Source organism: Suricata suricatta, chromosome 3 (assembly GCF_006229205.1).
Source record: "Suricata suricatta isolate VVHF042 chromosome 3, meerkat_22Aug2017_6uvM2_HiC, whole genome shotgun sequence".
Lineage (NCBI taxonomy): Eukaryota > Metazoa > Chordata > Mammalia > Carnivora > Herpestidae > Suricata > Suricata suricatta.
Window position 1 is genome coordinate 116,048,832 of NC_043702.1, and position 14,281 is coordinate 116,063,112.

Here is a 14,281-nt window from a genome sequence, read left to right on the forward strand (position 1 = left end):
GCCCCTCAGTCTTGGGAATCCAGGGAAGATTGCATGTGGCCAGCAGGATGCTGGGCTCCAGTGGATGTGTGAATGTGAGTGTGAGTGTGAGTGTGTGTGTGTGTGTGTTGGGGGAAGTGGGATTGTCCCCTGCCCAAATCCAACTCTGAACTTTCCTTCCTTTCCTGCCGCCCTTCCCCCCGCCTGGCACTACAAGACTTGCCGCAGCCGCACGCTCCTAACGAGCAAATGCACATTTGGAGAAATCCCTCCGGACACCAGAAGGATGAACTGGTGGCAGGCACACTCTCAGGAGACTGGCCCAGCAGGCCCGCCAGGGAAGGACGACACCTTGAACAGAGGGGAGGACAGCGAAGACGAGGGCTGGCGGCAAGGGCCGAGCAGAGGGTGCCTAAGCTGGTAACTCCTGTAGGCCCTGGCAAGCATGTGGGGCACGTGAGAGATCAAAATAGAAGCTCTTCGAGTGCAGAACGGTGCATGTGAGGATGGGAAAGGAGGGAGCAGGACATGGCCCCAGGGTTTCCAAGCAGGTAGGGGTCAGTGTCACCAAGGCCAGGAAACGGGAGGCAGCAGCCGGAGTTCTGGTCTAGATGGGCTAGTTCCGAGGAGCACCGAGGTGAGGATGCTCAACAGAGAGCTGGGCGGCAAAGTGGGAGAAAAATGAGCTGAATGTACAAATCTGGAGACAGACCTGCCCCAGGAAGTCCCAGGCTCCGTGGCTGAATGGACTGCTCCGGAAGCGGTATGGAAAGATGGCCAAGGACAGAGTCCTGGAGAAATCAGTATTTATTAGGCAAGAGGGATGGAACAGAAAAAAAAAGAAAACAAAACAAAATGGGAGCCACAGATGCCAAAATAATTCCCACGAGAGGGTGCTTTTCTGGATCAGAGCAGCAGGGAGGTCCACTAAGATGTGAGCTGATGATACCATGAGGGCTAAAAATGAGGGGCTACCGCTGGGCTCTCCTCATCAGAACAGGTCAACAGACAGAGTGGCCAGTGGGAAGCAGGTGGCAGGGGGCCGAGGGATTAGTGGTATGTATACAAGTGACAAGACACAGCAGACAGGGAAGGAGAGAGGGGGGTCTGTAAAGCCTAGAACCTGTGTTCAAACACCATCACCTCCTTCTCACACGCTCACTGGAGCATCCAGGGTGGGTCTCCATGCTCCTCCTGCTTAGGGTCTGAAAGTAATTATTAAATTACACCTGACATACTGTACTGATGGAGGAAGTTATTCCCCCAAAGTCTATAAAAGTAGCTTCTAGAATGAGCTTCTTAACTCTGGAATGAAATACAAAATAAGCATCCTAGTAGATAATCTGCATTAATTCTATGTAAATAATTTCAAAATGATTAATTTCAATAGATCTGGAAGTATGCAATAAAAATGTATACTTACAACTAAATCATCTGTTACTTTAATACACAAACTCCCATCAGAATGCCTATATTTGAGAACCACACGTGCCTGAAATAAAAAGACACATATAGAAACAGTGAAGTCAAAAGACATTTCTCAAAAATAACTTAGCCTTTCAGGTACACTAAAAGCACTCTTTTAGAATTAATAGCCAAAACACCTAAAAGCATCTTTGCTATAAACATCATTGCCGAAATGAAGTGGAAAACAGTACTTTAGTTCATTCCTATTGCTACAATTCGCTTTTTAAAGACATTTTAATAAGCTGGATATTTTATTTGCAGCCAGTTTGAAGAAATGTACTGAAAATTTCCCAAATAAACCCACACTCATGGAACGTTCAGGAGACTCTTTAGGTGCTTTGGCATTAAGAATACAGATCTGGGGGGGGGCCTGTGTGGCTCAGTTAGTTGGGCATCCGACTTTGGCTCAGGTCATGATCTCACTGTTCCCAAGTTTGAGCCCCGCATCAGGCTCTGTACTGACAGCTTGGAACCTGGAGCCTTTTTCAGATTCTGTGTCTCCTTCTCTCTCTGCCCCTCCCCGGCTCATGTTCTGTCTCTCCCATGTAAACAAATAAACATTAAAACAACAACAACAACACAGATCTGTGACTTATGATGCAGTTATGTCCTAATAAACCAATGGTCAGATGAAAATATCATAAACTGAAACTATCATGGGCGCCTGGCTGGCTTAGTTGGTAGAACATCTGACTCTTGGTCTCAGGGTTGTGAGTTCGAGCCCCAGGCTGGGTATAGAATTTACTTTCAAAAAAGGGGGCGCTTGGCTGGCTTGGTAGAGCATGTGACTCTTGATCGTGGGGTTGTGAAGTCAAGCCTCATGCTGGGTGTAAAGATAACTTAAAAATATTTAAAAATATATATCATTAAGCCAAAAAAGCATTTAACACACCTAACTTACCAAATGTTATACCCTAGCCTACCTTAAACATGCTCTGAACACTTACATTAGGCTAACAGAAAGCCTATTTGATAATAAATGCTGAATGTCTCATGTAATTTGTCAAATACCACACTGAAAATGAAAAATGGAATAGCTGCGTGGGTAAAGAACGGTTCTAAGTGTATCGACTGTTTATCCTCTTGATCCTGTGGCTGACCGAGAGCTATGGCCCATGACCGGCGGTGCCCGGTATCATGAGTGTTGTCTGCTTATCACTGGCCCAAGAAAAGATCAAAATTCAAATTCGTAGCATGCTTTCTACTGAATTTATATTGCTTTTGCAGCAACAAAAGTCTAACCAATGTTAAGCTAGGGACTGTCTATTGACTGAAGGCGATCATAACACGCCACTTTAAAACATGTCATTTTGGCATAAGGACTGTTCTGAGCTCGGAGCAATTAGCTCTCTCTTCATGTCCTGCTGACTAAAAGTAGGACATAAAATAACTTTTGTAAAAGTGGCATAAATTCTTTTTAAGTTTATTTGAGAGAAAAAGCATGCGCTTGCATATCTAAGAGTGAGCAAGGGGGAGGGGCAGAGAGATGGAGGGAGAGAATCCCAACCAGGCTCTGTGCTGTCAGCATGGAGCCCAATCTGGGGCTCAAACCCATAAACGCTGAGATCATGACCTGAGCTGAAATCAGGTGTCCCTGACATAAATTTCTAAGAGTAAAGATGTTCCTTTCTACCCTACTGGGAAAAGAAGGGGGTAACAAACCTTACCACACCATTCCACAACTACCCTCCTTCCCAGAAGTCCCAAACCCCCTTTCCTTCGTCTGCCCTCTTCCCCACACTTTAGCACCTTGTTAAGACAGTTCAGAGGCCCCAATTCTAATGGCCTCCTCAGTCTCACTACTTTGTGAACTCCGTGCACATTCATGGGCATATGTGTGTCAGGTTCTTTTCCTCTTGCTAATCTGTCTTTTGTCAGCTTAATTTGCAGAGCCCCAGTTTTAAATACTAAACCTAAGGGTTTAGGTAAAGGAGAAAGTTTTCCTTACCCTATAATACCCATAACCCAGCCACGGAAGGATGATGGGAAAAGCAGTGGGAAAAACAGCAGACAGGGCGTCGTAGTCCAAGTCCGTGTCTCAGGAAGTTCCACAGCAGTGGTCCCTGCTGCCCCTTCTCAAGACTCTTGGGAGATGGGTCTGGATTCAGTACTCAGCAAAATCACGTTTTTATCATGATGGCACAACGTGATGCATTACGACAGAAAACCAGAACTCTGTCTTGGAAAGAAGTCTTCATCCACAAATTTTCCAGAATAATTCCTACATTGAGCGCCATGCTACACAATTCCTTGTAGTGCTTGGCATGCTATGGTTAGGTGGTCTCTCCCAATAGTGTTTACAACTCTGTTCATTCTTTTTAAAAAAAAATTTTTAGAAACTTCATTTATTTATTTTTGAGAGAGAGAGAGAGCATGAGCAGGGAAGGGGCAGAGAGGGAAGGAGAGAGAGGATGTCAAGCAGGGTCCACGCTGTCAGCACAAAGCCCAACACAGGGCTCGATCTCACGAAGTAGGAGATCATGACCTGAGCTGAAGTCACTCAACGAACTGAGCCACCCAGGACCCCTCCATAGGAACATTTTTAAATGGTTACAAAGCAGAAGCAGAAATCTCAAGACAATTCTGGAAACTAAATAAAAAGGGCTCGTAAATGCTGTACACTACAGCTGCTCCCATCATGCTCTCTGCTCTCCCGAGATTGAGGGACACAAAGGGACTTATGTCACTGAGATTTGTTCCAGTGAAGGAGAAAAGGGAAGTCACCAAGCACTTATGTAAATTACAAAGATCCTCTTTAGACGCCTGATGCTATTTATTGGGCTATTTAATTCCGTTCTGCATGATTTAAATAATCAGCTCTCCAGAAACAAAACAAACTTTAAAATGTACGAAGCACAACAACTCCATAAAGTTTTAACTCTGTTAAAAGAATACTCGCTGGCTTCACGAGGAGAAAGGAGAGGTACTGAGAGAGGATTTCTGTTGTAACTTAGGGGGCACCTGAGACAAGCAGGTCAGAGGCCACAAAGAGAGAAAAAGCGATGAGGTTCTTGCTCTCTCAGGAACTCTGAGTTCAACCAACCAAAACCCCCAGAGAGGATGGCACGAGTGAACCCCAGGAAGGCATGCTTGGGTGAAATGCTAGAAAACAAGCAACTGAGGCTGGGGCGTGGGGGGTGGGGTACGAAGGCATCCTAGAGGCAGCTTGGAAATGTGCACAGTTCGTCTAGGGAGGAAGGCAGGCGAGAAGCTGAAGCGGCTGCGTGAACGAAGATGGTACTGGAATGTCAGAAGTCCAGAGTGGAGGCGGGCGGACACGATGGAAAGACTGGAGAGGATCACACAGGGGACCGGGAGCCTGGACCTCCTGGTAATCAGCGAAAACCCACCATCTGTGCAGGAAACTGAGAGAAGCAATTTTTGTCTTAGACAGTGTGGCCTGATCGAAGGTGGGACTGGAGAGGCACAGGGCCCGGTGAGAGGCTGCACGTGGTCCAGCAGAACAGCATCTCCGGCGACAGAACGGTAAAGGTGGCCTGCATGCCAATGGGCTCCATGGGTGGGAGAGGACAGGGGGCTCTGTATGACAGGTTCCAGAGTCCCCAGAAAACATCTCTTCGTCTTCATGGACTGGCAGAAGCAGTGCAGGCTCGGGGTTTAGAGAAGTGGGTCCAAACTTTGGTGTCATCTCTTGGATGCTGGGCAAACTAGCTGATGGAGGGTCTTAACCACTCACCTAAATTACACAGAGGGACCTGAACGGCTGCTATCTGGAGGGCACCCAAGGAAACTTGGTCCGGCTCCCTCTCCGCTCTCCTCCCCTCACCCCTATAAAACACCGTTCAAACACCAGCAGAAGGCTATAGTGAGTTGGCAGAAAGAAGTTTATACGGCACTGGAATTTTCCATGGGGTTGGGAGAGGAAAGGTTCCCCTTCTGGCCTCTTCTGGACCGGCTGTGTTCACAGCCATCCTCTGAAACTACCAAGTTTTCATTTTCCCAACCACATGCTTACAACATAACTCTTGATGGGAACCTGTATGTTCTTTTCCCAACTTTCAAATATGCTGTGTAGCATTCGGGCACTCCTGGACAGAGTCCTGTGCTGCACTGTTCCCACAGCGCATTGCTGGGGAAGCCCCCTTGAAACTCACAACGACGTCAGAAGTCGAGTCATAAAATACTCAACTCCAAAACATCTAACCCATTTCACCACCTGTGATCAGCATAACCTTTTACTGTAAATAATGGACCTTTTATTGTCTTACAGCTTATTACTTTTCTAGGTCTTGAAACCCAGCAAGCTTTTTAATTAGCAAGGAGCTACTTATTTCTTTTTTATGGGTTATTTTATATTTGAGAGAGACACAGCACGAGCCGGAGAGAGACACAGAATCCAAAGCAGGCTCGGAGCTGTCAGCACAGAGCCCGACAGTAGGGGGGCGGGGGGGGGGGGGCGAAGCTTGAACCCACGAACTGTGAGATATGACCTGAGCCGAGATCAAGAGTGAGATGCTCAACCCACTAGGCCACCCAGGCACCCCCTTATTTAAAACACACTTTGGGTATAAAAACAGAATAAATAAAATCTCGAGCGGAAGAAAAATCGAGACCCGAATGCTTAAATTCCCGCCAATGGGACTTCTGTGCCCTTCAACGATGAACTAATTTCTGGAATCTACTTACAGCTTTTGTGATGGCCGTGAACGAGCACCCTGAACCTGTTTGCAAACGCCGATGTACCGAGGGAAGGGTACAAACACTTTCATACACTTGAGAGGGCACCGACCTCCGAAAGGTTAAGAACCACGGTTCTAAGGGGGTGCGGATGCCTCCCAATTGGGAGGCATCTTTCAAGTGTCTCGATGAGGACAAACGTCCCTGTTTTATCTGCAGGAGGTCGGAAGAGCGCACCCAGGCCATGGCTGCAGGGGGAGGAGCCCTGCCCTGAGAGACACGTAAACCCAGCGAAGGCAGCAGGGAAGTTCGGGGCCTGGGGGCGGGGAGGGCAGGCCGCAGGCTGCGTAGAGCCGCGGGAGGACCCCGTCTGGTCGTTCCCCAGGGTAGAAGAAGGAACGAAGAGACTCGGCGCGGTCAGTCTCCGCTCACCTTCAGCACCTGCCAGGGGGGCTGAAGAAGTCCGGGGGCTTCCGGGGGCCGCGCGGGCGACTTACCTTCATAGGGTCAGCGAGATAGAGTTTCTCGGCCGCGCGGCTGAACTCTTCCCAGGTCTGGTACTGCGGCATCGTGGGCCCGCAGCGGAGCGCGAGCAGCAGCAGCAGCCCACTTTCTACCCACCTCGGGCAGCCAGCGACCAGTCCAGAGACCCAGTGGCCCAAGATGGCGGCGCCTACTGGCACCAACGCCTAGTCCCATTGGACGGCCCGGCCCGCCCTCGCCCAATGGGAAGGGGGAATGCTGCCGGGAGGGGCGGAGCCCCGAGCGTGCCCCTCTGGGAGCTGGCCGGGAGAAGTTGAGAGCCAGGAGACTCGGCGGGGTGCCACCGCGCCCCCTTGAGGACTGGAGGAGCGGAACTGCCTAGTCAGGCCCAGGGTAGCGCGACCGAGGTGGAGCCACTGGGTGGCCAGCGCAGGAGACCCGAGCCTCGAGACCCCTGGGTCTGGCTGTCACGCCCGCAGCCTAGCAAGGGCGAGGGAGACATAAACTCAGCAATGCAACCGAAAGGTTTGTGGGACGGACATTGATGTGGCCCCGGAGGAAGTGAGGTGGCCTGGGGGTTGCGGGCTCCTGAGCTGAGTCTGGGGGAATGTGGCGTGTGTCCCGCGGGACGGCCGCGGGGCCTGGGACAACGAGGCCCACTTCAGGTCTGGGAGCAGGGAGTGTGCAGGTGTGTAGGGGCGGGGGAAGAGAAGAAACGAGGGTGTCCTGCGCCAGGCAGCGAGGTGACACAGTGGTGTTAAGTGTACACGTCCGTTGCATTTTGACCAACGTATATGTATGTATACCTACTGGTCAGAAAACAATATGCCCGATGCCACAATCAGGATCTGAGACCTTTCTCCATCTCGAGAAAGTTCCCTTATGCTACTTTATTTTTAACCCCCCAAGCCTACTCCTGCCTCTAGACGATCATCGATCTGCTTTCTGCCACCATAGATGAGTTTTTCCTGTTCACTGCATTTTACAGGGCCCCAGCTGTCACCCCTTGCAAAGAAACAACAGCAATCTTGGAGATTGGGGAGTACTAGGTATTTAGTTCCAGACGTGATGAGCCTTGGAACATCCAGGTGGAGCCCGCTGCGAGCTGAGCTGGTGTCTCCATCAGAAGCTCCAGGAGCCATGTGAAATGCAGTCATCAGCAGAAGGGACACGGCCTGAGAAAAGGAGACTATTGCAAACCTGGGAAACAGCCACGTGCGTTAAGGGTTAGAGAGAAGGCACAGAGCCCAGAAAAGAGGCAGAGGAGAAATTGTCAGGGAGAGAAAAGGAGACCGGGGGTGGAGTGGGGGTGGGGGGTTCAATGTGAGGGGAGGAGCAGGTTCTAAGGAGGGCTGACTCTGTGATCTCAGGGGGCATACAGGGCACAGGTACAAAGACCTGAAACAAATTGATTGATTGTAACCATTGGTGACCTCGAGCAGAGGAGGTGCAGTCAGATTGAGGTCTGAGTGCAATTGATGGAGAGAGGCAGAAAAGATGTAAAAGTGGAGGCAGCAGCTTTGTACTCTATCAGGGCCCAACCATAAACGGAAGAGCTCACCACGTGGCCTGAAGACATTGGTGAAGAAAGAGTGTTTTGTTGTTTTTTAATTTTTTAATTTTTTATTTAATTATTTATTTATTTTTTCTCAAACCCTTGTGTCAAGGGCTGACTTTCAATAGATCGAAGCGAGGGAGCTGCTCTGCTACGTACGAAACCCCGACCCAGAAGCAGGTCGTCTAAGAATGGTTTAGCACCAGATTCCCCACGAATGTGCGTTGTGTGAAGGGGAGGGAGAGGCCCCCTTTCCAGCCAAGCCTCGATTCCCGGGAGGAGGGGCTCTCCGCACCTGACCCCGGTCCCGACGAACGTTGCGCATGCCACGCCATGCGGGTGTTTTTAAATTTTTTTAAACGCGGGGCTCCATCCCACAAGCCTGGCATCATGACCCCAGCCCAAATCAGGAATTGGATGCTCAACCGCCTGAGCCACCCAGGCACCCCTGAAAGTTACTTTTTGAGATAAGAGTTTGTGCCTGTTTATAATTTCCAGAGAAAGGATCGTAAGAGACGGAGAGACAAAAAATACAAGAGAAAGAGCAACGCAGGATCTCAGAGAGAGAGAAGGGGAGGAGCAAAGGTACAGATGGGTGAGGAGGGGAAGGTTCCCCACTGCTTGCAGATGTCTTGTCTTGAGACAATGCCAGCTTTGCATTCTGTCACAATGAGGATCATAATGTCTATCATTGGGTGGCAGACCTTGTCCCGGACTCATGGAGACCACTGCTTGGCAAAGTGGGTGACGGTGCAGCAGGGATTTATAAGGTGAGGGCGACTGTCATTCAGCCTAGCCCTGCCCCTGAAAAGAGAGAATCAGGATGAGGAACAAGTTAGGGACTTCCGTGTATAATTCCAGGGCCCCCAGCTACACTCAATGCATTCTCTGAACCCTGTTATTTTCCCAGCTCTGGAGGACTGGCTCCCAAAAGGCTGCCAGAGGAGTGCCCTCTGTAAAGTGCATTTGGCTTCATTGTCACACACACGTATCTCATTTGGGCGTTAAAATAAAACAACCTTGTCACGGTGGCCCTCTAGCCCTTATCATGACTCTGGAAATCTGAAAACCTCAGAAAAACAAAAGTATCTTAGTAACTCTGTTGGTAGAAAACCTGACCTGACCTCTTGGAAGGTTGTTTGGAGTCTTTATTTGTCCCACTCGGTGTGTTTGAGGACAAGGTGGAGCCGGGTGTCTGCCGGTGGTGTTAGGTGGCACACGGCATGTACACCCTATGACCTTTGTGGGATCCAACAAGCCGTGCATTCTCAAACGCATGTGGCAGCAAGGAGTTTGGACAGGAGATTATGGGTCTGTGCAATTCTCCTTTCTAGGTGATGAAAGAAACAGAGTATGGGGGGCACCTGGGGGCTCAGTTGGTTAAGCATCCAACTGCGGCTCAGGTCATGATCTCACAGTTCGCAGGTTCGAGCCCCACGTCAGCCACTGTGCTGACAGCTCAGAGCCTGGAGCCTGCTTCGGATTCTGTGTCTCCCTCTCTCTCAGCCCTCCCCTGCTCGCACTCTGTCTGTCTGTCTGTCTGTCTCTCTCAAAAAATAAAACAAAATGTTAAAATATATATTAAAAAAAAAGGAAACCAAGTCTGCAAATAGATGATCTGCACCGAGCTGTGCAGGACTTTGGCCTCAATTGCTCAGCAACAGGCAGGTGTCCATCACAACAGGAAGTGGGAGGAGTCATCGTGATTTTTAGAAAACGTAACTGGCGGCTATAGAGAAGCTGGACTGGTAGGGCAGAGCCTGGGCGCCAGGTAGAAACCTAAAGCCTTTGGCCTTTGTCCTCCGTTGGTACCTTCTTGGTTGCTCTCCTGGCAGCCCCAAGCGCGTGGGCGGCACAGGCGACCGCCGCGGCCACCCCGCAGCCTGAGGGGCTCTCCCAGGTGCCACTCACTCCTGCAGACAACTTCTCATCCTTTCGTGACTATATTATTCGGGTGCATTTGAGGCCACCGGCTACCTTGTTGTCCTTAAAACTCCCCAGGCCCTGTCCCTCCTTCTCTCCACCTGGCTTTACCTGCTCTGGTTCCTGCTGCCCCAGCGCCTTCGGAATTGGTTCCCGGGGTACCAGATTTCGGGGTCCCCCTCTGTGGTTCTTCCTGGGCGATGCTATGTCACTCCTGGGTTTCCACTCAGTCCTGCCTTCCTCCCCAGGCCTCAGGTTCACATGTCCAAATCCCTGCCAGGCCTTGGGATTTGGCTAACCTGAGTTCCATTTTGGGAGATGAAAACAACTACTTGGCAAACTGAAGCACCCTACTTTTTTTTTTTTTAATGTTTATTCATTTATTTTAAGAGAGAGACAAGGAGAGGCAGAGAGAGAGAGAGAATTCCGAGCAGGCTCCCCACCGGGGGCAGAGCTCGACACAGGGCTCAGTCCCACAACGATGAGATCATGATTTGAGCCCAAATCAAAAGGCCGACACTGAACTGACCGAGCCACCCAGGGGCCCCAAACTGATGTGAATTATAAGCAACAGGTGTGATGCCTTCTTTTCCCCTTATTTTACTATTGCCCTTGACAAGTCATTAGCCACACATAGCCCATGTTTCACTGCCAGGAATTCACTACCTGAATCTCCCAGACCTTTAGGGGCAAGTTGCTGGGCTGGACACAGTCCTTCTAAGCGGATGAGGCCAGGGCAGAAATTAATAAGGCAAATTCACAAATGCCCGAAATCAAAGACAGGAGAGGTGTCCCAGGGAAGGAGAGGTGGTCTAACCCCCCTTCTGGCAGTGCTTGCGGCTCCTTTCCCTTCCCTTGATCTTGCCCCAGAGGAGAAAGGTTTCATTGTTTTTAAGATGGAGAGAAATGCCCGATTGGTTTTGAATTTTCCTGCTTGAAGCTTTTTGTCCCTTTCTGTGTCTCCCGATTCACTTCCGGAAGCCGTCAGCTCCATGATAATCCTCATGACAGTCCACGGTGCTGCTGGCCTGCCGGGGACTGTGTGTCATGCGTGGGTGGTCACGCGGGACTCATGGAACCAACTACTCGAGGGGAATCAAAGCAGCCGCTGTTGCTCCAGTATCTTCCGGGGCCACACGGTCAGCATGAAACAAACCTGGTAAGAGGAGCCGACCGAGAAACCGGTTAGCCCAGTAGCTGTGTCCAGAATGGGAAAGGAAGGAGAGCGGACGTGCCCCGGTGTCCAGAGGAGGGCAGCAGTGTGCAGAAAGTCCTGGGGAGCTGTCCCTGTCCTTGGAGGAAGATGGCCCCGGGGAGCCACTCTCCCAGCTCCGCGGGGGAAGCTGCTGGTGCCTTTGGTGAGGATGACATTTTGCTCAATCAACCTGTCCTTTCTGGAGATACCCCCCACCCCCTGGGCTCTTGTTTGATCGCCAGGAACTTCCAGCCCAGTTTAATTCATTAATTACTCATTGAGCACCTCTCGGGGCTACAGTGAAAACAAAGCTGTGTGCAGGGAGCTGACACGCCAATGAGACCACAGGGGGACAGGGGTAAGGTGAGGTGACAAATAGGCAGAGCCCAAGGCAACACGGAACATATACAGAGCACCCAGGCCCCCGGGGCACAGAAGCACCTGGGAGTCAGGCGGCTGTGAGCGTCTCTCTCTCCCAGGGGCTCAGAGGTGAAGACCAGACAGTACAGGTGGGACTGTGGAAAGTGTCCTGAATGGTGTTCCCTGTTGGGTCTGTGGGAGGAGCCCGGAGCTGCCCCAGGGACCCCCACGCAGCACTCTGGAGCCTGTGGTTGAACCCCCAGAGCTGCCTGGGACCAGTAGGCTTCTCCTGGGGCTGGGAAGGACAAAAGGAGAGAAAGTTCCTCTAAGAGACAAAGCTCCTTCCAGGAAATAGAGACTTTGAGACCAAAGAAGCCCCTCCCCCGTACCTCCCTCCACCCCCCCTCTGGTGGAGGTGCCCCCAGGTGCGTGGCAGGCTGTCCCAGGCACACCCCACTCCAAAAATGCTGACATTGCCCTACGCTGGGCAGGTAATGATCTGTTTAAGGTGAAACAGACTTAGGCAGAATGAAAACATCTCGAAAACAATGAGGGAGAATTCCTTCCCTGCCCGCCCGGCCCTGTTGAGGCTCCTTAGTGGGAAAGACCACCCTTGATCCTGCCCGCCTCTGAGGGCAGGGAGTCAGGCCATGTCAGACCTGCCCAACCCTGCTGGCTGTTCTGGAGACCTGAGGCCCCAGAAGTTGGGGACACCGAGATCACCAGGCTCCTGGCTTCTCAGCTGCATCAGAAATATACTGCAGTTAAATGCAAGCCCAAGGAGCTGGAAAGCAAGGTCCCAAGTTCAGCCCTGTGTGCTCCCCACCCTGGGCCTCAGCACACCGCCACTCCCCGCCCCTGCTCAGGTCCCTGGCCCACTGCCTACGAGGCCCCAGAGAATGGCCCCATTGTCCCAAGACAAACCGAAATGGCAGCATCCTCTGTTCTCTGCCTTAGAGAGATTCACTTGAACCCCCAAGGTCCCAGATGTGGGCGACAATGGAGGTGGTTGTCACAAATTAGTGAGCCTGGAGCAGATGAGAACCAGGTAGTTGGAAAGCAGCCTGGGGCAGTGGGCTGGGCAGCGGGGAGAGACTTACGCAGTCCCTCCATTAACCCAATTAGCTGTCACTGTCAGGATTTCTGTTAATCACCCAAGAAGCTCGTGGGAAGGTGTGGAAAGGGGACGACCAGCTGGTCGGGGAGGGGCAGGGAAGAAAAGACTGGGAGTTATTCTAGGCTGGTAAATGTTATTTTTATCCTTTTTTTTCAATGTTCTGGATTTTTTTTCTAACATACCCTAGAGCATTTGGATGAACTTCGTTCGCATTAATTAATAAATTGGATGACATCTCCTCTTGGGCGGCGGGCTCTGCCTTGGAAACTCTCTGGGTGGCCAGGGGAGTGGTGACTGCAGGCTCCTGACTGATTCCAGCTGCCTGCGCCCTCAGTCAATCAGTCCAGCAGTCAGTCAACACACCCTGAGTGGCTGCCTGGTGCTGGCTGGGGTTCTGGGGAGGGCGGCAGGAGAAAGGCAGCGTCTGGGCACAGGGCTAGCGGTAATGAGCAGCGTTTACGGTCAAGTCTTGAAATTCTGCTGCACTGACAAGGTGCAGGGTCATGGGGAGTGGGAATCAGGAAAAGCTGCACAAGGGAACTGGGTTTATGAGGATGAAGGTCGGATTATGCTAGACAGAATGGCCAGGATTTTGGAATCAGGGGATGTGAACAGAGACAAGTGTTCAGGGAGCCGGTGTGGACCTTCCCCAGCAAGAGGTTGGGTGCCTGGGGTTTGGTGAGCTGGAGAAAGGGAGCACTGAAGGGAGTACAGACCCCTGGAGACACGGTGGGCAGCTGTCAGCACAGGGCTCGAACTCATGAGATCATGACTTGAACTGAAGTTGGATGCTTAACCAACTGAGCCACCGGGTGCCCCTAGGCTTTCTCTGGTTTAGAGGAGCTGCATGTAGGGCTGTGAGAAGTGGGGCCCTGATACCACAGCCTTCATGGAAGTAGGGAAGGGAATAGGGAAACCCGCCAGGGCCAGAGCAGCGGGTGACAGATGGTGGGTAAGCTGAGCCCCAAGAGAGGCAGTGATGCCAGGTCCCACATCCCACTCTCCCGCCGGCCCCTCTGTCTTCCTCAGACGCTGGGCACACACCCAGTGTCGGCCCCTTGCTCTTGACTCTGCCCACCTCATCCAGCCTTCCAGCCACTGCCAAAGAGGAAAGGAATGTGTGTGAAGCCTTTGTCTTCGGTACAAAGGTGGGGTGTTCTGTGTCCCCCGGTGTGTGGCCAGCTGCAAGCTGGGTGTGTCTGGCCACTCCTGGTAAGCATTACTGCTCTTTGTGGTCTGTCTTCAGGATGCAGGGGCTGGGCAGGGAGGGGGCAGGTGCTGACCTTTGTAACCAGACACTTGAGACGGTCCTGCTCAGTCAGTGCTTGCTGATGACCCAGGGAGAATTAGCCCCCCACCGCTCCCACCGCTCCCACCAATGATTTTAGGAAAACATTCTTCTTTAATCACCGCTAGCGAGATTTTTGTATCCCCAGAGACATGCCAGGCATGGGTGCGGGATCTGAACTGTCACACGTGTGGGGTGAGAGAAGGGAAACAGGTCTATTGTGGCTTCTAGACCTCCTTTCTACTGGGCATGGGTCACCAGCACCCCTTGGGCCTC

General features: G+C 51.5%; 1 protein-coding gene across 3 annotated transcripts in view; it reads right to left on the bottom strand.

The window, feature by feature from the left end:
* Positions 1 to 6,760, bottom strand: part of SRP9 (signal recognition particle 9) — a 13,438-nt gene extending 6,678 nt beyond the window's left edge. For all 3 annotated transcript variants that reach the window (XM_029934914.1, XM_029934916.1, XM_029934915.1), the window contains exons 1-2: positions 6,582 to 6,760; positions 1,403 to 1,471 (exon numbers count right to left, since the gene is read on the bottom strand). In XM_029934914.1, coding sequence (XP_029790774.1) covers positions 1,403 to 1,471; positions 6,582 to 6,653 — 141 coding nt within the window. In that variant the 5' untranslated portion in view covers positions 6,654 to 6,760. The remainder of the gene's footprint in view (positions 1 to 1,402; positions 1,472 to 6,581) is intronic.
* Between the last annotated feature and the right edge of the window lie 7,521 nt (positions 6,761 to 14,281).